Source organism: Pelecanus crispus, chromosome 19 (assembly GCF_030463565.1).
Source record: "Pelecanus crispus isolate bPelCri1 chromosome 19, bPelCri1.pri, whole genome shotgun sequence".
Lineage (NCBI taxonomy): Eukaryota > Metazoa > Chordata > Aves > Pelecaniformes > Pelecanidae > Pelecanus > Pelecanus crispus.
In genome coordinates this window covers 6,323,197-6,348,092 of record NC_134661.1, presented here as the reverse complement: position 1 = coordinate 6,348,092, position 24,896 = coordinate 6,323,197, and the positions used below count along the sequence as shown (strand labels likewise).

The following is a 24,896-nucleotide window of genomic DNA, read 5'->3' as shown; positions in this document are numbered from 1 at the left end:
AGGTTGCTTGTTCCCTTAGCTCTAGGTGGAGGGAAAGAGCTCAGGATCTTCTAACCCTGTTGTTATTGCTCATTTCACATGACAGGAAGGATGTGTTTTGCAGTTAAACTTGTGTCTTAGAGCCTCAAGATCATGTTATCAATCCTATTGCTAACAAAATTGGTGACAAACCATGCCAAATGGAGCAAATGCTTTCTTTGCAAGGAAGGTTGAAATCGAATTTGTTCATGTTTGCAAAGCTCTTTGCACTGGTGGCTAGAAAGCAGAGTTTCAGTTTCTGACACTAGCTCCTTTTCAAAGGTGGTTTCCAGCATGCTGGCTAGAGGGGAGGCATCTGGTACTTCAACATCAGCATGAAAACACAGCTCAGATGGGGCCAAACTACAGTAAATGGAATGGGGCCTTGCATGTATAATATGTGCCTCTCTGAATGCCGGCATGTACCTGTTGAGAGCTCCTGGCATCTCCTACCTCTGGGATCTTGGCCAGAATTGCACTTTGTATGAGATACAGCACAGGAGATGTGCAGATGAGCAGTCTCCAGCTAGATGCTTCCTTTAGCAGTCAGGCTCCCCCAGATACTTAAAAACCCGGTACTGATAAAAGAAGTAGGTAATTGCCTAATCCAGAGGGGAGAACAGGTCAGGAAAGCAATGTGAAGAGAGGTTGTTGCTGTTGTTGGGAGGGAAGCTGAGCCACAAAATGCCACAGGCTCCAGCAAGCGTAGTGGCAAAGTTGAGAAATTAAGTGCATGTCTCTTGAGTCCCAGCCTGGAGCTTTCTTGGATGGCATCATGCTATGTCCTGTTGAATGCAACATCCTGCCTTATAAAAGAGTGGCAGCAAGGGGGTTGAACGCTGCTTGCATGGGAGATGACTTAACTGACTGCAGATGGTTAAGTACCACTAGGGGAAGACAGACTGTATTTAGGTGGTTGCTGTAGTCAAGGGAGCAGGACTACAGGAAAGATTCCCTGCTGCTCTGGAGTGCTGCTCCCTGCTTTCTTTGGGCTGCTGGGTCCCCATACGAGGCTCCAGTTTTCTCCGTGTTTTCATATTGCTGATTGTCTGTAAAGTCTTCTCGGAAGGAGACAATCCTAGATGCTGCAATCTGTTTCCTAGATGCAAAAATGTATAAGGAAGAGACATGTATTTACCTGTGTGCCAGCATCCATGATTTGTGAATGACAGAGCACCACACCTTCTGAAGGGACAGGAGCTGCAGAAAAACTGAGCTCCCATGCCCTTTTAATAAGGACACCCCTGTAAGGCTTTTTTTGCACAGCACCTGGCAGAGCAGAGGCTTTGGTGGGGCAGCTGAGTGCTCCTATGGCATAAACATGCAGCCTCTAACGTTGCAGCAGAGCTGCTAGGCCCCAGGCTGCTGCGGCCATGTCCCCTTGCCAGCTGTAATTTGCTGGTACAATGCTGTATTGTCAGACACCAGGTCCTAAGACCGTGAGGTCCCCAGATGGGAAGTTCATCAGGCTTCAGGCTTCAACTCCGACACTCCTGTGCTGGGGAAACAGGAAAGCCTGTACTACTAAACACGTTGGAGAAAACTGGCTTTCACCCCTCTGCAATTGCAAACATGCCCTGGGTTTCAGCACAGGGTCTCCAGGGACAGAACAACTTCTCCCTACAAGAAAGGTATTTCTTGAGCTTCCGGGCTCCCAAAGACCAGCTGAAAAGCTTCCTTAGAGCCCGTTATAATAGTGCATTCGGCTTGGGACCAGCTCCTGAGTTCAGCGGAGATTATGGTTGTTTTATTGTTGCTGGAGTTTTGTTGTTTTACCGTAGCAATAACTAGTATCAAACAGCAGGCTTTTTGGTCAGGAAAGTAACCAAGGAGAAAGGCTGAGCAAAGGACTCTCTCTTGTAAGTAAATGCTGATATGTTCAGTATTCACAATCCACGAAGTAACCCAGAAAATGTGTTGCTGGGCCCCATCAGATGTTCTCCTGCTTGTAAAAGTTCAGCTTTTTATAGTAAAAAATTACATTCTGAAGGGTTAGGTAAGCAAGCAAGCAAGGGAGAGTGTATGTCTTGTGTGTTTTCCCCCTTCCCTTGCAAAGCAGATGCCAAAGTTGGATTTAAACATTGATGCATGAGTTTATAAGAAACCATGAGCTCATTCCTGGGGAATCTAATGGCATGAGAGCCCACACTGAAGCAGCCAAACGTGATTTCCATGGTGCCCTGTTAACAATGGGCTGGACCCGGAGCTCCCTGAAGGTTTTCTGTTTGCTCCAGTGCATCCTCTCTTAGATGTATCTCTAAGGGGGTCCCAGGAGATGCTTAATTTCTTATTGGTGAGAGAAATGTAAAAGCTGATTATTTTATTATTATTATGGAAACATGAGGAAATCTTGTTGGGCAGATGTCCAACAGAAGTCTTGCATTCTCTCAGGGAAAACTATTTGGGGAAAGTCCTAGCCTGCAAAAGGTCTCCGCAGGTTTTGCACACACCAGCAGGCTAATGTAAACCTCTCACCTATGTGTGTATCTTGACCTGCTTACACATGTAGAAGGGACAGCAGCTGTACCTCCACTAGGATTTCTACCTGCAGTACGAGAAAGCAATGTCAGTGAAAGACAGCCCCCCATGCCTAAACAGAAAAGGCAGCAAAAGAGCAGGAAGGAGAGAAATCGTGAGGGCAGGGAGGAGCCACGTCTGAGGTCCCTCCAAAGCAGTAGTGGTGGCAGGACTTGGAAAGCTGCTTTCTGTTCATAACCATGGTCATGAGAGTACTGCACTTCAGCTGTGGTAGGCCAGATGTCTGCTCAGTTCAAGTGCTTTGATTTTGGTGGAATTTCATGCAAGCTCTTTGGTTTTGTACAAAAGGTGCCTCAGAAAACTGCTCTTGCATCCCGCAACCTACTGTGTGTGTGAAAGGAAATGTATACCTGAATCCCTGCTGTTGGGACTCTTCACCTGTCTCTGAGACAGCTACCTTACTTAGTGAGAGCTGCGAACACCCCCGTGCTCATTTTGCTTCAGCTCTCTTGTTCTTGCCTTTGGTTTACTGAACAACAGTAAAGACAAAATGTTTTTATCCTCCTTCCTTTCTGGGAATGGGAGACAATGGCAAGTGCTCTCGAAACAGCCCCACTTCCAAAGTCTGCAATTCCTTAAAGACAAAGCGTGAAATCCTTGAACACTGAAGTGAAATTAGAATTTTGCTTGACCTCAGTGGAGCCAGAGGTCCGCTGCTGAGGACTTGAGCTTTTGTTCTGCCTCTAAAGGAATGTATTTAAGCTGCTGTGATCACTTGATTTAGATGCATATTCTTAATAGCCACTAACTGATTTGTTTCCTGGAAGGTACAACAGATACGAGTTGTTCAGCATGAAAGGGGAAACCAGGCACGTTTATTTTAGAGGCTGCCTTGTCTACATGTAGTTGACTCTGCTATTGGGCAGTGACGTCATTCACAGAGCAAGTGCTTGGTGAAGGATCTGCTGTTAAAGCAGGCTGTGTGATAGGAGTGGACATTTCTTACAAACAGCATTTTAAAATTACATTAATCAAGGCTGAGAAATTTTAAGCTTCTGTCTGCCTACGGGCAGAGCAGGCAGGGAACCTGCTTTCCAGAGCTGGAAAACCTGTTTTATGGGGCCTGTCCTTTTGGGTTGCTTTTCCCTGTTCCAGCTGGTGCTTTGTTCCTGTCCGTGTTCTCTAAGGAACAGTCTTTCAGGCATGACTATATTGACTGCAGCAACGCCCCTGCAGGCAGGTCAATGCTTTTAAGCCACTGTAGAGAGGGAACAGTTGTACAGCAAGCTAAAGGTATCACCTGTACATCCATGAAAAGTTGGAGTTACAGGGTAATTCCCAAGTAAGCCATTCAGCATTAGGTACCACAGCTTTCCAGAAGTCCCCAGAAAGCGATTTGCCCTTCAGCTAGCAGCAGTTCCTCTCTGTTGGGAACTGACAAGTTCATCCTTCAAGCCCTCAACGGCAGGCCCACAGAACTGGATCGTTGTTTCAGAGCCTGTACGGCAAAGCACGTGGTTCTCCCTGCCTTCATCTACATTCACCTTGCTTCGTGAATAAATGGGGGAGATTGGTGGACCTTCTCCAGGGAAACCCTCAGAAATGTGTAGCTAAGTCAGATTAAAGTGCCATGCAGCAGTGGGGAATATGTGACTGCTAAATTTACCCACCATCTCATGCTGGGTATTTTTGTGTGACCTTGGAAATACCCTTGGTGCCTGGAGCTAAGCTTGTCACGAACAACCAAGGCCTTATCCTCACAATCTGGTTAGAAAAGTCAGATTGTTCCCAGTTATATTTTTAAAACCACTCAGAGCTGGTGTTGAGGTTTTGGATATTTTCTTTTGTTATAAAACAAGGAGTGTTACTTTCTGTTTAAAAAAGAAGACTTTTTTTGTTGTTTTTTACTTTACTGAGAATTTCTGTCTTTTGAGATGGCAGACTTGGTAGTACCGTCTCCAAAATCCCCTCTGACAGAAAAAAATCCCTCCCAGCAAACCTTTTAGTTTCGCCTGCCTTGTGACTGAGACCTACTTCAAAAACAGGGAGAAGGGCACTACTGAAAACAAAATGCAGCAGCTGATCCTGGCTCCAAATACCGTGGGTGCTTGAACTGCCTGTTGGCAGCAGGAGATCGGATACTACTGGCTGTCAGCTGCCTCTCTTAAGAAATGTTTTGGCCATTTTTCTTTCTGTTTAGATACAGCCTGAATTGGTCTGCTAGCCCATTAACCCCTCACATGCTGTCTTTGCTCCAGAAAAAAATGCTATGTTTCTAGAGAGCTAGAGGAGTGTGTTCTGTGCTACTGTGTGAAACCCAGCATGACCCAGATCCTGGGGTCCTTGCTGGTTATGGGAAGGCCTTTGCACAGGAACAGTGCCCGTGAGGGCAACATCCTGACGTTTTTCTACTTTATGAACCAAACCCTAGATGCCAGCATCACACTCTAAGGGATGCTCTCCACAGACTAGGGCATTGGGTAATAAGAAAGAGCTTTTTATATGTGTTCCATGGGCTCTTCCCAGACCTCTCCTTTGTGCTTGCTAAAACTGATGTTTGGATCATGTCAGCCCTGACCCAGCGGCTTTTGCACCAAGAACACCAGTAGGACATGTAAATTGTTGCAGGTGTGCAGCAGCCAGATCATGCACAGCCTCCAAAGTGTGGCACCCTGCCCCTCTGGGCGGCACAGCCCTCAGCCTTCATTCCGTGCTTCTGGAGCACCTGTGCTAGGCTGGCTACTGCTAACAAGCCCTGATTGCCACCACCTGGGTGGCACTGAGAGCACTCCAGAAGTTTCTCCACAGTTGAGTTGGATGCAGGCAGAGTATGTGGTGGTTATGTGGGTTTGCTGATAGCTGGAGGTAAGACGGAGAGGGGTTCGACTGTGGGGTGGGTGTGCTGGGAGGAGGAAGCTCTGGCTGGAGATGGGGTGGGGAGGGCAGGGCAGTTGAAGTGTGGCTAAGGGCTCCAAAGGCACAGAAGGGTGCTCTGTGGTTTGAAGTAAGTCACCGCCTGACAGGATTGAGGGCTGGTGTGTTGGCAGGACAGTAAGCTGCACCTCTGGCTGCAGGGAGCCATGTTTATATCGAGCCTGTGTAGAGCATGTGCTGTGTGAGATGTGGTTGTGCTTGGCAAAAATGATAGTGGCTCCACAGCACCAGTGACTCCCTGTGACCACAACCTGTGATGCTGGTGCTGTGTTTCTGTGTTCTGTCTGTAACATGTCTTTTGTTGGACGCTGTACAGACTGTAGAGTCCCTGCCCTGAGTGGCTTCTAGTCTTTCCTAGGATGCGGTTCCTGGAAACCTACAGTCAGATACCAATAGTTACTGCTCTCTGTTCAGGGAAAATAGGATGCCTTTGTGTATGTAGATGACTTGATTTCAGAGGTGAGGGGTGCTGGGGAAAAGCAGCCACTAAGTATAGGTCTTTTTGGTTGCCAGGTGAAATGTGTAGCGGTTTCCCTTTGTTGCTTTACAACTGAATGTCTCTGAGCTGCTCGGTGACTACAGGAGGTCTCTTGGCCTGTAAAGTAGGTTTCTCCCATCCCCCAGTGACCCAGCTAGGAACAATGGAGGCCACACAGTACAAAGAGCGCTGTAATAAAGCTGCCAGAAGCTGATGTTGCTTTCCCCTCTGAGTTTTTCCAGGCTTATTTTTAGGCAGTTTACAACTAATTCTTTTGGAGAAAAGAAAAATTGCCATTGTGGCTTCTAAGAACTGTTGATATAAAAGCCAGCCCTTTTAAAGACTGATATTCTGGGACATATACCCCAGGGAAAGACAAAAGTCTGGATATGTCATGCCAGGGCTCTAGGCAACATGTTCAAAATAAAGCAAAAATGCATGGGTGTTTCTTGCACTTTGTACTTAGCCTCCAGTTTTGAGTCAAGGGTAATACATGTATGAGCTGCTTATGAACCCTTGTTTTTTTGCTGTTGCTGTGTTTGTGTTTCTCTTCATCAAATCATGTCATCTGAGCAGGTCAGAAGGGAGTTATCAGGGCTTCTTGGAACTCAAGAAGTGCTTGCTCAGGGAGCAGACTGTCTTTGTAGGTTCTTTGAAATAGGTTGTGTGAGTTTCCCTGACAGTGATTTTGGAAAACCTTCCACAAAATTCCTGTTGTCATTGTAACTGCTTCTGCCAAAATGAAGTGAATGGTACTCGGTGTTGACTTTCCAAGTCCATCTTGCTCTATGGAGTATTAAACGCACCAGTTAATTGTCATAATCAATACTTAGGCTAAATCATTCTGGGGAACTGAGAAATATCTAATCTTTTTAGACTGGCAGTACTGAATCAGAGCTCTGGCCTCTCTTCAAATATGAGATTGCTTTAAATAAACATTAGTAAAACAAGGTGAAGTGCTTGGGGCCACAGGAGTGTCTTTGGAGCTAGAGGTTAAGGGTCTGGGTTAAACTAGAAAAGATAATTGGTAAAGCCATGTGGTTCTAGGAGGAGGTCAGGGTCTTGCTTATTTAACTGGAGCTTGGCATCAGAGTGGTATGTGGCAACCCAAGGTATTAAGGAGAAAAATAGCCTTCTGGCTTCATGACAACTTGGTTAGGTTTTCTCACTCTTGTTAGAGGCTTTCTGGGGAAACAGTAAATGTGTTTTGACTTTTCTTTTCACAGACAATGCTGTAAACGTACAGGGTTAACTTCTCCTGTCCTGTTCAGCTTGACAGGAGCCTCAGCACTTCAGTGCCAGGTGTAGCTGCTCCTTCAGGGTAGTGCAATGTGTCAAACGGCTCCAGGGAGGAGCAGGGTCCCTGTGCACGTGTGCTTGGTTCAGGAGCACACAGCCAGTGTTTGCTTTGACTTGACCTAACCCAGTCCTTGAGCCAGACCTGTCTGGAGACATGCAGGTCATTGGATGGGCTTGGCTCTGTCGGAGCAGAGGATGAGGGTCTGGATACCACAGCATTGTCTTGCATTGGGGGCACTCATGGAGACCCTCGGTGCTCTGCTGTGTCTGTTGGAAAAGGGTGATTTACCTTGTGGCTAGAAATGAGGAATCCTGAGTTGGTATGCATTGTAGCAGTAAGCCTTGCTGTGGTGGGGCCTGTGCGCAGGCGTGTTGGCTGTGGGCATGTTTTTCTAAGGTTTAGTGTAGGATGCGCAGAGCGTGCCTCTCTGTGAGCCTGCTGCTTGTGCCCAGCAGCAAATGGTTCCCGCTCAGCATAAGGCTATCTGGTTTGTGCCTCAGTGACTCAGGCTCTAGGCAATTGCTGCTGGACCAGAACTAGTATAGAGCTGGTGTTTTTAGGGGGTTTTGTGTGTGCATGCTTTTGTTGTTGTTGTTGTTTTGGGTTTTTTGGGTTAGGTGGTATTTTGTTGTGGGTTTGGGGGGGGTTCTTGGGGGTTTTGTGCTTGCGCTTTTTTTTTTTTTTTTTTTTTATATATATATATATCCTTACTGCATCCAGAGGAGTTGGTGGATCCCTTGGCAGGGGAAATCTGGCAGCTATTTCTATTTCCATCAGCAGCTCTGCGGATTCTCTCTGGCTTGCTGCCATTCTAGCCATCTTCCTGGGGAAGAGCTTGCTCAGTGCATGAAAAGGGTTAAAGGACTTCAGAACCTTCCTTGGCTTTCTGTGCTAAATTACCTTAAACTCTGACAAGTGGGATGGCCTAGACAGATGTGTTGACATGGCAACTGCTCCAAGGAAATGCTTGTCAAGAAAGGAGAGCAGCTGGCCTCCAGTCATGACAAGGTACTGCGAGCAGGAAGCTGCAGCCACTGCCCTGGCTGTGCCCCCAGATCTTGCTGTCAGCGCCCTGATTAGTGTGAATAATTTATATGTCTCTCTAACAGCCTGCAATGCAGCTGCAGTGACGTGAGCAGTGCTAACAGGACTCAACCACTAATTTGCGGCATTAATAATAATGTCCTCTTGCTTTTGCTCATAGCAAGTATATCCAGGGAAGGAGGTTAAAGCCAGGTTTTCTGTGTGGTGGCTCCAGTTGTTGTTCCCCTCTTCACCCCAGGGAGAGTGATACGCTTGGAGGTTACAGTTGCAAGGCTGGGAACTTGGGGTGGGAGTGCATGCCTGAACCCTGACAGGCGGGGCCACTGGCTTTGGCTCCTTTTCTGCCCACTCTGAAGGTGGCAGACCCAGCTTGCTGGAGAAACAGCGTGGCCTAGTGGCTGTGGTGCTGGGCTGGGGTTTGGGAGACGCTGTGCACTCACTTTCCAGCTTTGGCACCGTTTTTCTGAGTGGAGGTGGAGGGGATTCTGCCTTCATAGGTATTTAAAGAGTTACTTGCCTGTAGTACCTGCTGTTACTGTACCTACCATTTTCTGGGTGCTGTGGTCCGAGACCCTGATAGTATTTGCTGGCCAGCGCTGCTGTGCAGTTCCCTTTGGTCGCTGTGAGTCCCTCATGCAGACTAGACTTGGCAGGCTGGCTTGTTGAAGGAGAGGACCCCAGGTCTTACAGAGCCATAAAAAGGAGCTCTGCTGCCTTTGCGGACATGTAAGCTCCTGATTCCCCAGACCAGCAGTGAAGTGGCCTCTCCGAGTGACAAAGATGTAAGCTGTTAATTGCAAACAGAACAGCCTGTCCTGGAATAGGGAAGCCTTTGCTCTCTTCTGAGAGGTTTTGCTGTTTGGCATCTGTGTATCGCAGTACCCGGCTCTTGGTACATGAACTGAGCAATGGTGCTATATATTGTGCTTTCAGAGAAAGAGACAACCCTGAGTCCTAAGAAGCTCAATGTATTTATTTTTTGTTGGGGGGTGGTGGTCCAGGAGAATATTTACTTGATCTGATGTAGCATTTTCCGCGCAAGCAGCCATCTCAGCTTCCCAGACTGCTTTGCAGCACAGTGTGCTCAGCAGGCTCTGTGGAAAGGGTAATGCATACCCAGGTGATTTCAGTACATGGTATTATTTACCCTATTGACGTCAGCAGCTGCATGCTCTCAGCTTCTCTCCACTATAGCAGCCTGCAGGAGACAAGCTGCAGAGAGTTTATGAACTCCCTAAATGTGCCTAACCTTTCCGGTACTTGGCGTATAATTCTCAGCTAAGTAAATGTCCATTTGTGAGTATTTTGGGAACAAACCTCCTATTAGCTTTCTGTGTGCAACTCATTTTGCTCCTATTCTGCAAACCAACACCACATGGATTCTTATCAAAACACTGTAGCCTTTATTTGCTGATAAGTCAGTTCAGCGGGGACTGTTACATAAAACCATATTATGGCATTTTCCTTGCAGAAAATTACTGCATTTAAGTACCTTTTTGAGCAAAGAGATCTCTTCTCAAACCACCGTATTTAAACTCTTTCCTAACACTGAGTGACAGCTCTATGGGAAATGGAGCCTTCCCATTAGGGATACTGTATTGAATACTGGCTGGAAAGCGCTGGAAAAATGGACAGATAGAACTTTTGAAATAAACTGGAAAGATAAGATCCGGTGTATGAGTCTCCTTTCCCTGAACAGCCTTTTATTGATACAAATGCTTGTAGAGGAACAAAGAGAAATCAGACTCTTAGCATAATCCCATTTTCTGTTTAGCAGCAGTTTGGGCTTGGACAGAGTGTTTTGGGCATCTTGGTATTGTCATGCAGCGCTGCTGTTGTGTGCTTCAGTCTCAGCTTTGGTTAAGAAGTACGGCTCCAGCAGTTTGGGTTAGAAAAAGCTGCTTTGATGTGAACTGAGTGTAACTGTAGCAGAGCAGAGCTGTCTGGGTTTGCAGACAGCTTTTGAAACAAGCCGCTGTGAGCCATGTACTGAACTGCCCCTCTCATCTCTGTAGCTCTGCGAGGCCAGGTGGGAGGCGACAACGGTTCCTGTTGCATACTCCTGCAGTCCTTGGCTGGTGGGAGAGGGGAGATCCCACACATAGGCTGTGCTGTGCAGAAACAGTTGCAGGTAATCTTGTTGTGGCAATAGAGCAAACCACAGTGTGAGTTCTTATAGGAGGGGAAGGTGGTTTTATTTTAAACGAAGCCTGACTTGAATCACTTACACCCTTGTACCCACATGCTCATGAGCATGTTGCCATGATGTGTGTACATCCGTGTGGTCTGTTTGGGATTCCCTGCAATGATGCTGAGGACAGGGACGGTGCCTTAGGGCATCCTGCTTGCACCTCTGTCATTATTCTTAGATTGGTGGTGATGTGCCTTTTGACCCCTTTAGGAGCTGACAAGGTTCAGGTTCTCAATCTTTACCCCTCTTCTGGTCCCCACCGTTTACTCTGTGCACCCCCAGCATTAGTTTCTTGTCCTTTGTAATATTTGTTGTTTTTTTAACATAATAATACACAGTTTTGCTGTTTGATGTCAGCTTGTGAATAGTACATTATTGACACTGAATGGTATGTTGCTTAAACTGTAGGTTTGATTTTTTCATTAGGGGCCTTTTCTTTTAAATTAGAGGAAACTGTGAGCTAGACATGTCTCTTCCCTGGTTTCGGTTTCCACTTGTCTTGGGGTTTACACTCAGATTAACCTAAAATTTCTTAGTCTGTCTGGATGTCCATGTTCTGTTATAATTAGTCTTTGTTCTACTAATTTTCAACCACTGAGAATAAGAATAACCTGTCCAAATCATGTTAATACCTTGTTTAGTCCACACAGGGTATATTCTGTTAGACTTGGAAATCTTAGTCAGTGGCACACTGACTGTATCTTGAGGTGTATGTAATCTGTTTCTTGAGGTGTAAGCAATAGTACAAATGCTTTGCAATTGCCTCCTATAATCCTTAAAGCAGTGGAGGCAGAAACGTTCATTATTTTGCAATTGCTATTAACAGTAAGAGGCATATCCATCCCCACTGAGAGCGCATGCTTCCCTTGCTTGGTGGAGCTTTCAAATTGGACCTTATTTTTTCTGTTTTCTTTTTTTTTTTTTTTCTTCTTCCTCCCCCCTCCCTACATGTTTTTACCTCCCTGCTGGTAGTCCCGCTCCAGTTTCTTTCTTGTGTCTTTATTCACCTGTGGCATTTGTTTATAAGGAGGGTTATTTGTATTAAATGCCTGAGGCTCATCCATTTATGTTTACAAAGGGCCTTCCCATTTAGCCCGTAGATTGTGGGATTTTTTGGGTGTCAATTTCAAACACACAACAGAGTATCCTACTTCTTGTATATGAATCCCTCTGCAAAGGAATCGCTACCAGACAGCATTCATTGCCATGGGCTGTTTTTGTCCGCTTATGTATAAAATGTGCTCATAAGTGTGCACACAGTCTGACAGCCTGCTGGGGTGGCACGGGGAGGTGACTTGTCTTTGTCTTGCCTCCTCTTCTGCACATTTTGATTTTTGGATCCAATCTCTTGGCACCTCTTTCAATCTATGCTGTTCCACACTACTACTTAACTTGTCTTTTTCCATGTATTTTACATTTACCATGTAAAATGTTATGACATCAGTTTATCAATTCCTCCTCTTTCTGTCTGCCTTGGTCCTGTTCTTTCTGTTGTGCCAAAAGAACATCCATTGCTAGTTGCTCCATGTGCCCCAGGCTGCCTGCTGCTTTAGCAGCTAAATCTGCCTTATTTCTCCATTCATTTTCCTGATTCTTATTCCTTTGAGGTCTTGTGTACCTAATTCACAGTTGATTCCCTGTGAGATTCACCCAATTAGAAGTTTCTTTTCATCATATTTAAAATGAGCTTTCTGCCATCTGACCGCCACTCCAAACATGCAATGTGATATTCCCATTGGAAAATAGCCTGAATCAGCGAAAATCACAACGCTTTTGTTGTTTTAACTAGCAATTCTCTACACTTGGTTGACCTGCTTGGCAATGCTCCTTGTATTTTGTCCTCATCAGGGTCAGGGCTACAGAATTTATGCACCGTTTTCCAGTTTTGCAGTTTGAATGTCCAGTAGTGGAAGGGGAAAGGGAAATTTCTGCTATAATTTTATATGGTCTTAAATCTTCTTCAATTTCATGTGTAGGGTGTTCTTGTAAATGATTTAAATAGTCATGCTCTACTCCCTCGTTAGAGGATACACAAATTAAGAGATTAATTTCTACCCCCTGCTTGTCATACAGCATTGCATTCAGTCACATCCTCTGTAGCAGCAGCTAAATATACTTGCAAGTAAGTCTCATCTTAGATTGCATTCCCTCTTTCAGTATTTGTGAAGTCTGATTATCGTCAGTCTGTTGCTGTTGGTGCCTTTTTGTTTCAACTCTCTGCTTCTAAGAATATTCTCCATATTGTGACCCTTTTAGGAGGGCATGCTGTTAGAGACACAAAGAGGATGCCCTTTCTTTTCATTTGCTTTATAAAGTACAGATTTTACACTTATGTGTCTGCATAGAACAGTATTTACTAGAATATGCCCCATTGTCAGACAGGTTTGCATATCTGAAACTGCTTTAGCAGTCCAATGAGCAAGTCCTTCTCTTGGATTAGCTCCTTTAGAAACTTCCAAAAACCTTTAGAGAGGTTACCCACTCTGTCCATTTTGGGAATAAATTATCTGAGCCCCTGCTTTTTTTTGTGTGAACATAACTTAGTTGAGCCTTTTCAGATCTACTACAGAATTTCTAAAATGCAGCCCCTTCTGCCTTTCAGGATGTGCACATGTGACTTGACTGCCAACTCTTTATTTAAGCAGTTCCAATTTAAGTAGATCCAGCTGCTATTTGATGTGATCAATTGCAAAAGTCATCCACAATATCTTTTTTAGAAGTAATGCAGCCCTCTGCCCATCAGCTCCATTCTTATTTTGAAATAACAGCCATTAGGATAAGACTGGTTGGTTGGTTTATTTGTTTTACTTAAATCTCCTAAAACAGCTGTAGCATAAAGCCTAGCATATGTGTTTCCCTTTTGTGTTGTCCAGCAGTTAAGTCTATACACATTCCACCTACACCTTGTGGTGTTCTTCAGTTAATGTGGAAAATACTGTTGTGACAATGTGAGGTCTTACAAGAGGGGAAAATGTGATTTCAATTTAAAATACACTTGATCTCCCTTGCACACTCATGCCCACATGCTCATAAGCACCAAGATGTGCATATCCATGTGATCTGGGGGATGCCTATGGCATCCTCCTTACGTTTCCTGGGTTCTTCTTAGATTGGCAGCAAGAAGCTGGTTTTGGATGTACCTTTTGACACCTTGAGGACCTAACAGGGATCAGTCTCTCAATCTGCTTCACTCTTCTACCCCCGCACTTATTCTGTGAGCTGTCAGGATTAACTCGCCATGTGCTGGGATCCGAATGTCCTGTTAATGTAGATGCTACCTACACCTTCTATTCTTAAGCCCTTCTCCCACACGTTGTTTCTTTTAGTGCTTTCACACCTGAATGTTCCCATTCATTCTCCATTCACATTAGCCTTCATGTTTATGTCATGTTTCTCTAGACAGTGGGAAGCAGGAGGGCAATAGTCCCCTCATATCCTGTAGGCTGACTTGAGAAGGGGCAAAGGAGAAGAACTGAATCTAAAAAGCATGGGGTTCCAATGAAAAGTGATAGTTCGTCGGGAGATAAAACCTCCAGAGTCTCTCTTGTGGCCTGAGACAGTGCTTTGCCCGGCTTGCATAGTGCTGCTCAAGCTCTGCTCTGTTGACTGCATTTGCCACCTCACAAGGGCTAGATGAAGGTATGCTCAGTAGTAGGCATGAAGTAAACTTGTCCTTGTTTGTGCTGCAGGGTGTTGGGTCTGTCAAGAACAGGTGCTGGTGAAGCATTTATTGGTTTGGTGCTTGCTTTTATGGGCCTGATGTTTTTGCTGTGGGAGAAAGTCTGCCTCTTGGGAGGAGCTGTAGGAAGGAAACTAGCTTATATTTGCATGCAAACAGTCCTGCACTGGCTGTCACTGTAAAGCAGATGACTCCTGTCAGTGCTATAATGTTTGGCTCCCAGTGTCACAATTCTCTGACATGTGAGCAAAGTGCAAACCAGCATGGATGCTGCACACAGGCTTTGCATGAAGCTGGTGGAGGGCTCGACACAAGCTGGGAAGAAGCATGGCTGTGATGTGGAGTATTCCTGGGCAGCCCAGGACTGGGCAGTGCTGTTTATCTGAGGACTATGCTGCTCTCCATCTTGTCTGTGATGTTTTAGATAATCCCGAGTTCGTACCTCAGCAAGCAGAGCTGGGGAGGGAGGGAGACTTCATCTTCAGCTGACAAATCAGTTCTTACCTGGTATCAGGAAATCGGCCAGCTCTGTTTTGCAGCTGGGTAGGTGTGTCCTTCCAGTGCCCAAGTCAGTATAGCTCCAGGTAAATGCATGCAGCCTTGTTGCTGTTTGGTGCCGTTTACCTATCCAAGTATACAAATCTGCCTGTACTAGGAGGAACAGTATCTAGATTTGGCCGAAGCCTTGCAAGACTAAAGCTCCCAGCCAGCAGCTGTATCACTCTTGGAGCTTTTCTGGCCATATGTCTGCGTTCTGGTCTGCAGAAGTCCTTCCTGCTCTGTGTGTGCAGAGGCTTTTGCGTCTTTTTGAGCTGTCATTGAGAGTATTTGCTATTCTGGGGCTATCTACTCCTGCAGCCCTCTCCTAGACACTCACCCTTTCCCTCTTTCTAATGCACCAGTTCTTTCACAGGCTTTCTCTCCACTCTTCCTTCAACTAATTCCGCACCGCCCCCCCCTCCTCCCCCCGCTTTGCTCTATACCTAAAGGACTTCGGGATGGAGCTTTTCAGGGCTTATCCTGAATGTGTTTAGGACTCTGGTGCAAGGTGAACAGAGGCTGAAGCTCACGCCCATAGAGATGTAGAGATGTTATGTACCGAATTCAGACAGTTTTAAAGCTAATACTCAGATTGTAAAAGCCTAATCAGCAGAAGAGATGTGTATGCGTTCTGCTTTCACCCCATGCATAAACTGTGCTGATAGTCGGCTGCTACCTCGTGTGTATTGTGTTCTTGTGACAGCCTTGCTGCTGATCCATCTGCCAGGGACTTAAACGAGCACTGTCAGCCAGATAACACTGAAAAGGAAAGCTCTGCTGGCCTGAGGCCCAGCAGAGAAATGCTGTGCTCTGCAACTCTGTAAGAGATTTAAAGGCTCTGACCTAGTCTGTAAGTCAGAACTTATCCCAGTGAGGGGGAGGGCTTTCTCCTGTCTCAGTATCTCTTGGGGATACAGAGGGCTTAGCCTTTGCATTTTGGGGGGGTGGAGGGGGAGGGGAGTGTCTTCCAGCTTGTAGGGTTAGTTGAGGTAACCCCTGAAGGTGTGACCTTCTGTGGTTCTGCTTTGACTGTCAGCAGTGAAAGACTATGTCTCTATGGGAAAGTGCCTTTGCATTCTTTTTTTTTCCTGTCCTGTACGTAGCCTGTTTGTGGTGCTGTTGGGGAAGGAGTGACTAACAGTCCCTGTTTCTGTGGAGCTTGAGTCATCCTGTGATCTCTGGCTGATATCTCTGGTTGTGCGGGGCATGCAGGCAGGTATGGTGCTTCACCCTTCTCACTTGCATCATTGCCCAAGACTGTATCAGGAGTTTTAGGAGTCAACAGAGGAGCAGGCTATGTGGGAAAGCAGCCATGCGAGATACATTGAGTCCGTTGAGCTTGGTGTAGAGTTAAGGCACAGCATTGCTGGTATCCTGTCTGGGTGCGTAGTCTAAAGTCGCCTTGGCACTTCTGATTCATGGGAATGTGGAAGATGATCGGTGAATTCGTCAGTACTGTTATAAACCAAGCTACTAATTCTGTTGCAAACTGTTTTGTGTCCCAGTGCATTGTACTAACTGCTCAGCCGCAGCTGTTTGTGGCCAGTTGTAGCTGAGGTTGCTACGCAAATGCAAGAGGGACAGCAGTTTCAGTGTGGGAGGATAGGTGAATCTGCTGGGTACTACACTAATCTTTGCTTGACATCTCTGAGCATCACACTTTTCTTCCTATTGGAAGGGTTTCCTTAAAAAACCCTGAGGGTCACAAGAGTGTTGCTAGTGATTGTTGAGAGAGCTATTCCCCCCCCCCCCCCCCCCCCCCCCCATCATGACCTTTTGTGTCATGTAATTGTTGCAGTCCTATGGAAGAACTGTAATGTCTTCCCTGTGTTAGTTATCTCTGGTCTCTGATGCTCCCTCTGTGAAGAGCATGGCATTTTGTTTTTCTACAGAGCCTCCTCTGCAGTTGCCTCTTCTCTCTGTGAATGTAACCTTTCTGCCTAAATTACCAGAGAACAGACATGGTTCACTTTCAGTTTTCACCCTCAACAGGACAGTGGTGTAGTGCTTCAAGCAACAGAGTAGGATCAATTTTTCATGGCTGTTGCTCATAGTTCTAGAGGAAAGAAGCCTCTCTTCTAAGAGGGAAGTCCTAGATTGTCTTAGGCTGAGTCAAAGTAAGCCTATTACACCCCAGATCAGAGTAAAAGGCTTTAAGGAAAGCAGTTGACAGGGTGCAATTAATGAATCACAGAATGCTTTGGGTTGGAAGGGACCTTTAGAGATCATCCAGCCCAGCCCCTGCAGCGACAGGGACAGCTTTAACCAGAGCAGGGTGCTCAGAGCCCCGTCCAACCTGACCTGGGATGTTTCCAGGGATGGGGCCTCCACCACCTCTCTGGGCAACCTGTGCCAGTGCCTCACCACCCGCACTGTAAAAAAATTCTTCCTTATCTCTAGTCTAAATCTATTCTTCTTTAGTTTAAATCCATTATTCCTTGTCCTGTCCTGAATATGTCCTTGTCCTGAATATCTATGTCTTGTTCTACTCTTGGGAGTGGGGCTTGTCTTCTCAGATCTCTTTCTTACACGCCAATTCAAACTTGCTGTGCAAGCAGAGAAGGGGGAGAGCAGAAAACATGGGTAATCCTATTGTTGCTGATCCCACAGAAGAAAAATTTTTCCCCAACTTTGCCTACTGTTCCTTGATCTCATCTTAAGTAATTTTGAATGAGTCTTCTATTAAGGAAAGTGGAAAGTACTGTAACAATCTTGTGGCATGAAGTTTTCCAGTCTCTACAAAAGACTGCAGTGTCCCATGCAGTGCCTTGATCTTTGGTCTGCCTTAAACTCTGTGTGTTTGTGGACTGCAGAAATAGACTCTTGGCAGTTGGTACCATAACTAGCTCAGTAGGACCTAGTTGTAATTTACTATTGCATGAGTAGCTTTCCAAAACTCTCTTAATTTAGGAACAGTCAGTGAAATCCCCATGTGGTAGACACCTATTTCCAACCAGTATGGTCCTGTACGCCTATGGAAATACAGTCATTATAAGTGACACTGCAAGGTATAAACGTATGTATAGCATTAGGTTGTACTAATCCAATTGTTTTTTTAATGAAGAATTAAATCAGTGGAAAGTAACTTCAAAAAAACCAGCTCAGTTCCCTGACAACTGCTCCTATGCTATCTGGAATGGCTGTAACAAGGATCTATGCTATTTTTTTTTTTTTTGCAACCTTTTTCTCTACAGAAAAAGGACATTTAATTTAAAGAGTTTAGGACAGTGTTTTTATTTGTATCAGTTTCTTCCAGTGAGAAATTGAGGAGCTTTGTTTTTCCCAGCAAAGAGTTAATTTATTTTTTTGAGGTTCCCCCATCCTGTCCCAAACTGGTTTGCATTGCAGAGCTGCTAGAACAAGTATTGTAGACGATGTACAGAGAAGTAATGTTTTTATAGGTAAAGATAATGTGGAAAGTTAGAAAAGCAGGTAAGCAGATCTTTTTCTGGACACAATCCTTTTTTAATTGCACTTGATGTAACAGGAAACAGACAAAAAAAGACTAACCTCAAGAAATTTCATGATAACTTTGGAGTCTTGGGGAAAATGTTCCGCTATGATGTCCAAAATAATCTCATTTCTTTCTGTGAGGTAATAATCCTGATCCCAAGCAGCTCCCTCTGTAAGTGCTTTTTCTAGTCAAATCCAGGCTGGTACTTCTCAGTGGAGCATGGGATGACATGGTGGCATGCTGTGATTATGTTTCTAGGGAAATTATGATGGATTCCCTCTGGCAGTACCCAAACCCCCATCCCCTTTCACACAGTGTTCCTGGAGTTTAGCATTATATGATCAGCATTAAACTGCTTTTGTATTGCCTGTTGGATAGCATATACTGATTAATATGGAAAAATGTCAAAACTGATAGTAGTTTTGAGAATAACTTTCCTCTTTCAAAGTCAAGGTGATACACCACTGACAGATGACCTTGCCTGTTGTCCTGGTTTTGGCTGGGATAGAGTTAATTTCTTCCTAGTAGCTGGCACAGTGCTGTGTTTTGGATTTAGCATGAGAATAATGTTGACAACACACTGATGGTTTAGTTGTTCCTCGGTAGTGCTGACACTAGTCAAGGATTTTTCAGCTTCCCATGCCCTGCCAGGAGCCCAAGAAACTGGGAGGGAGCACAGCCAGAAGAGTTGATCCAAACTGCCCCAAGGGCCATTCCATACCATATGACATCATGCTCAGTATAGAAACTGGGGGGGTTGGCCGGGGAGCAGCGATCGCTGCTCGGATCGCTGCTCGGGAACGGGCTGGGCATCAGTTGGCGGGTGGTGAGCAATTGCATTGTGCATCACTTGCTTTGTATATTTATATTATTACTACTACTATTTTACTTTATTTCAATTCTGAAACTGTTCTTATCTCAACCCAGGAGTGTTTCTCTTTCTCCTCTTATTCTCTCCCCCATCCCACTGGGGCAGGGGGAGTGAGTGAGCAGCTGTGTAGTGCTTAGTTGCTGGGTGGGCTTAAACCACAACACCTGTGTTGGAGGCATGCTCCTGAAGTGTTTGACATTCCATGGGATAGCAGGCAGTAAAGAAATGCAGCTTTTTTTTCTTGAAGCTATTAGAATGCTTTGTCCATTCATATCTGCCTTCAAAAGCCAGTGGTATCAATTACCGAAGGATGTCAAAATGATTGGAAGCAAACTTCAGTCTAGAAAATCAAGCTTTTGCAGTAGACATTAATTTTCTTTTTTGTCATTTGTAGCCTGGTGCCTCGGAGAGGAAATAACCTCAATATAATACATAAAGAAGCTGCTAAGAACACAAGAGCGGCAGGGGCTGCTTTAGCTCACTAGATATTTAAAAATGAAATGCACATATTCTTTATTTTGTATTAATACACTGTAATTGCTTTACAGAGTCCAGCATATCAGTTGCATGTAAATACTACAGATGAACTTGCCAAACTGGAGCTCACAAAACTAGTGCATTTATCCCAAAGCAGAGACTAAACCCTCTAACTCCTTGAAAAAATACATTAAAGAACATACCACACACACATATTGCACTTTTCTCCATATGAAAATTTTACCCCATATACATCACACCAAAGTCTCTTCAAAGGAATCTGTAATACAAGATAATAAAGCTAACAATTACTCTAACAGTAGTGTACACAGTTCTGTAATGTTAGATGTAACAGATTTGAACAAAAAAGCCACTTCAAAGTAGTATGAAGTGGTGCCCAATGGATACTCTGCCATATTAGAAGGCATTAGAAGTCTTTTATTCTAATTGGCTTAAAGGAAACTACGTGAAATGTTAAATATGCTTTTGGTTGAGGGGAAGAGTCAGTCTGAACTACATTAAAAAACAGCGTAGCTTCCCCCTTACCAGCACTGCAAAGCTCAAATGAGCTTAGACTAGTTGGCACATTCTGATAAATGAATTGTAGAACTCAAGAACAGAATTATTTTTGAGTCCTGAAATGTACAGTATCCTGGAGTTGGATGGGGAAGGAAGTGGTTATAGTTATGGCAGTAAACCAGCTCCTGGAGCAGAACTGGGCCTGTCTCCATAGGTGGTGTGTGTCCTGTTAGCAGTTTTCACTGCATAGCTCCTCGAGTGCTTGGTCAGGCATTAAAATTCCAGAAATTGTTTATTATGCTGTGGGGTAGGGAAGAGGGAATGAAAGGACAGGACTCTTTGTTGCCTCTCTCTTTTTTTGCAGTAGTGAAATGCCAGGTCTGTTATGCTGCAGTATTTGTCAAGTTGTTTCCCTTCCCTTTGTTAGTCACTTAAGGTGTCATAGGGGTTTCTGGGTTCCATAGCCATTTACTGTGTCGGATGAGTTTCCTTTTGAAGTGAAACCACACAATAAAAACCTTTTCTATCTCAGCTATTTAAAGTTAAGCTTTCTAGCTCTCTTTATTCTGCATCACATAAGTAGTGTATGGATGTGATTCCTGTTCTTTACACTCTCCTTGCTGATGCCTTGAGAATCACTGTGGTATCAGAGGTAGAAGCTGAGTGCTTAGGGATTGAGTCCAGCTGCAAAACTGGACCGGTACCAGAGCAGGCTACATAGCAACAGGATTTGCCTCTCATTGTAGTATACAGGAAGCAAAGCGCCTTCTTCCAGTTGTTAAACCCTGCCCTGCTCACACAGCCTACAATGCAGTGACTGAAGTCCTACTATTCCACATTTAAATGTGGTCTTATTGCTGTAAATACTGGCTGGTTATCCACCTTTCTACTGAAGGAAAAGAGAGCAGCTTTGAGAACTCCTTTTCCTAGCTTGGTAGGATCTGTGATTTAACAAATACGGAAGAACCAACATACCAGAAGTACCTTTTTGTTTGTTTCTTCCTTCTGCTACCTGTTCAACTCATTCCATTTTTAAATCACCACATGCCCTGAATACCCAAACTTTTGAGTTTGGTGACTGCACCCTCATTATTTGTAGTATCAAAGACCTTAACTGACCAAACTTCCCAGCAAATGGTGTTTTCTACACATCATCAGCACAGTTTCTCTGCCATTCTTTGTGCTTTAATGAATCTGCAGTTGTGCTTAATGTTTGCTTAGAAAAGGGCTGAACTGTCTAGCTGTGAGCCTTGTTTGTCTATCATCCTGTAATGTCCCACAATACTTCAAGGCTAGACACAAAACGCAAACTAGAGATCTAAACTTTCTGCAGATTCTTAATCCTCCTATGACTCTCATTTCATGACGGAAAGTCCTGGAGACACAACTGCTTGCTGAGTTTAGTATTTCTTGAAATGGTTGATACATCAACGGTTTGTGATGCTAAATATTGCTGTAATACTTTCAATGTTATATACACACGAACAATCAAAACACTAAAAAAGTTAAACATTATGTTCCACATGGTGGAACGTGTGCTCTGAAGGGACTTTGGCTATAGCAAGGACATAAATGGGGTACTGTCTACTTTCTTCAGAAAAAAGCATATAGGCTGATAAAGAACTGAAAAAGGCACAGCACTATCACTTCACAGGGTTTTTTTTTTTTTTAAGCTCATTGTTTTTATCCTTAAGTTCTAAAACCCTAAATAATTGTCCAAATATACAAAGCTCAATAAACCACCAGCAACACATACTGCAAATTCAAAACACAGTTTGTTTGCTTGTCTTTAAAATGCAACAGAAGGACAGATGGATCCTTTCCAGTGATTGGAACTTCTCCAAGACAGAGCCCTCCACAAAGGCCTGCCTGCAAAAAGGCTTGATTTCAAAAGCCACCCAGGTGGTTTTTTTTGTTGTGTGTTTTTTTGTTGGGTTTGGTCCGCCCCACCCCACCCCCCGCCCGCCACTGGCTGCAGCTCTTGATTTTTTTCACGGTACTTCTTACCTTCTATCTCTCTGTTAGCTAATCCTTTATCCTTTAGTATTCTGATCCCCACTCAGAGGTCTCTACAAACCACTGTGTGACCTGTGTCAGTTCCAGGTATCTTTTGACAAAGTCAAGATGTCACTTGGAAGAAATCCAGAAGCTTCCCTTAGTGAACAATTAAGAGTTCCTTGGCAGGCTTGGGAGAGACTGCTTACTTGCTAGCAGGAGGAAGGGGAGGCTGCCTGAGATGCCTGGTGATCTCAGAGACTTACCATGGAGTAGTTCCAGATCAGTAGCTTAACCAGCAATTGGATGCCAAAGTGCAACTTTCCTTTAATTCCACCTCATGCTACTGTTTCAAGAGTATTACAGTTGCCATCAGCGCAGACCCAAATCTACCCTGAATTTCAATGAAAACTATTGCTTTTATTGCCAAGAAGTACAATACAATGTGCACTCATTCTTGTTTCTCCAAGTGAATGTTAGAGGAATGCTGACAACCCCCCCAATTTTTTTAGAAGGAACTATTTCCTTCCTCTAAAACTCACTTTTTTTGCCGCCTCCTATGCAAACTAGTTCATTATAGGATGAAACTGCACTATCTGTTCTCTAGCCCCTGCCACCAGCAAGAGGAGCTAGTGGCCAAACCGCTTCTTGCCACCTTCTGCTTTTTTTGCAGTCAGGTGGATATTTAGTTCCCCTGTTAATTCAGGGGTTGAAAAATTACCATGAACTGTGGGGTAGGAACAAAAACCAAAAATTCACATGCTTCTCCATTTGTCCTGTCTTCCACTCTCATGTTAGTCACCCCATGGTATTAATTCACCAGGACATAGCCACTGTGCTGGGGATCTACAGTCTCCATCATTTCACAATCAAAGAGTCCAGGCAATTCCGAGAGGGTTAATGCATCATAGTTTGACTGGGACTCGTGAGATGCTGAGCTGCTCTGGCTGTCAGGCAATGCTACACTGCTCTGTTGTGCTGGGTCCATGGAATACTGGCACTGGTCTGGGTAGTCTGGCTCAGAAGAGGTGACAACAGGCAATTCACAAGTCTGATATGAATATTGTAAGGACTGTGGTGGCGGCTGCACCTGAACTGGTGATGACAACCGCGATGGGCTGGTGATCTGGGAGGGTGGCAGTGGATCCAGCTGCACCTTCTGGTATTGACTGAGGAAGGGGTCGTATTGCATTTGTTCCGAGGAAGGCTCCATCACAGGGCTCAGAGGCTGCTGCAAGCTGAACTGGGTTGATTGCTGCTGCTGCTGTTGTTGTTGTTGCTCCTCCTGGCATGAAAGTGGCAGTTGACTTGACCGTGAGTATGAGCTCTCAGCTATTTGCATCTGGTTAAAATAGGCCTGCAGCTGGGACTGCTTCTGGAGAAAGAGTCTCTTCTGATGCAGCCTGAATCAAGGACATAAACAGCAATTATTTTCACCTTTTGAAGTGTTAAGGTGCTAGCGTAAGTCCTGCATGCTAGTCACTCAAACAGTTCCAGCAGTGAGTGAAGTACACAACTGGAAAATTCCTGAGCAATCTTGTTCATTAAATTTTACAGCAGACCAGAATCTTCACCTTTCAGCAAATGCGCAGAGGCTGAGTTTGTAGATCTCCTTTTGATAAACTTTTTAATCGCCTAGTGAATTCTTTCCTGTGCAATCAGGTTAACCCCATGCATTGTTTAATTTTGTTTGCTAAGAATAAGATGCATTGTATTTGTATTTTAAACCTGCTATTCACTGCTCTGTGGAACTTGGGAGCTGAAGAAGACTTGAGTATTGCTGGCTACTAATGGAAATGAACAAAGTCTCCTTCTCCCCCGTATTCTTTTTCTCTGAACTGCTCCCTATGACTTTTATGAAACTTCATGGTTTTGACTCTTTGCAAACAGTGAGAATTTACAACGCAATGCAAGGTTATGGCTACCTTTGACATATTCCTGTGATATGACAAAGTGGAGGTCTCCTGCCAGCCAATTCCCAAAGCATGCACAAATAGGAAACCTACTACTGATGCAAGCTGACAACGTTCAGAAAATTAATCTGTTGCTTCCCAGCTTATTTCTCTATGCAGACCTCCTATTCTTAAAAGGAGTACACCAAGCTGCTCTCAGTACTGTTAGTTAAGTTCTTGATTAGGACTAATCAACTCTGCAATTGTCAGGAGTGGCCATAAGCTAGAAAGTAATTACAGATTGCATGCTTTCTTGAAATCAAGTAGTATTTTTATACCTCTGTTCCTCGGTCTTTTTACTCTACACAGCACGTAGCTAGGTTATTTTCCTTTCACTTTCTGTGATTCTTTTGCAAAACTCAGGGACAGTAACTGTCTTGCTTCCTTGTTTGATGATTACCAAATGATGCGTTCATAAAGAGCTTACAGCCCTTTAACTTGGCAATTAAAATCTTGTCTGCTATAGTATGTACAGTTATAAGGGGGCACTTCAAATCTATTCACTCTTTACTGTAACTTTTTCAGAGGGGTGTCACTTCTAAACTGATCTTATGTGACAAAAAAAAAGTTGATTTACTTTACTGTAAAATTATTGGGTCATGGGAATGAGACAGGAAATAGAATCATAGAATCATAGAATGCTTTGGGTCGGAAGGGACCTTTAGAGGTCATCCAGCCCAACCCCCTGCAGTGACAGGGACAGCTTTAACCAGACCAGGTTGCTCAGAGCCCCGTCCAACCTGGCCTGGGATGTTCCCAGGGATGGGGCCTCCACTGCCTCTCCGGGCAACCTGCGCCAGTGCTTGACCACCCTCATTATAAAAAACTTCTAATGTCTAGTCTAAATCTATTCTTCTTTAGTTTAAATCCTAATACCTAAATGACTGCAGGGCTTCCCAGCAGGCAGAAATACACCATCCATATTCTGACTTACGATAAACACTGTGACATGTAGGCTATAAGCAG

At 44.5% G+C, this 24,896-nt stretch overlaps 1 protein-coding gene across 1 annotated transcript in view; it reads right to left on the bottom strand.

Moving 5' to 3' along the window:
• Window positions 1-22,789: 22,789 nt before the first annotated feature.
• Window positions 22,790-24,896, bottom strand: part of SIK2 (salt inducible kinase 2) — a 57,048-nt gene continuing 54,941 nt past the window's right edge. Inside the window, exon 15 of the mRNA XM_075723237.1 lies at window positions 22,790-23,381. Within this exon, the coding sequence (XP_075579352.1) occupies window positions 22,790-23,381 (592 nt within the window). The remainder of the gene's footprint in view (window positions 23,382-24,896) is intronic.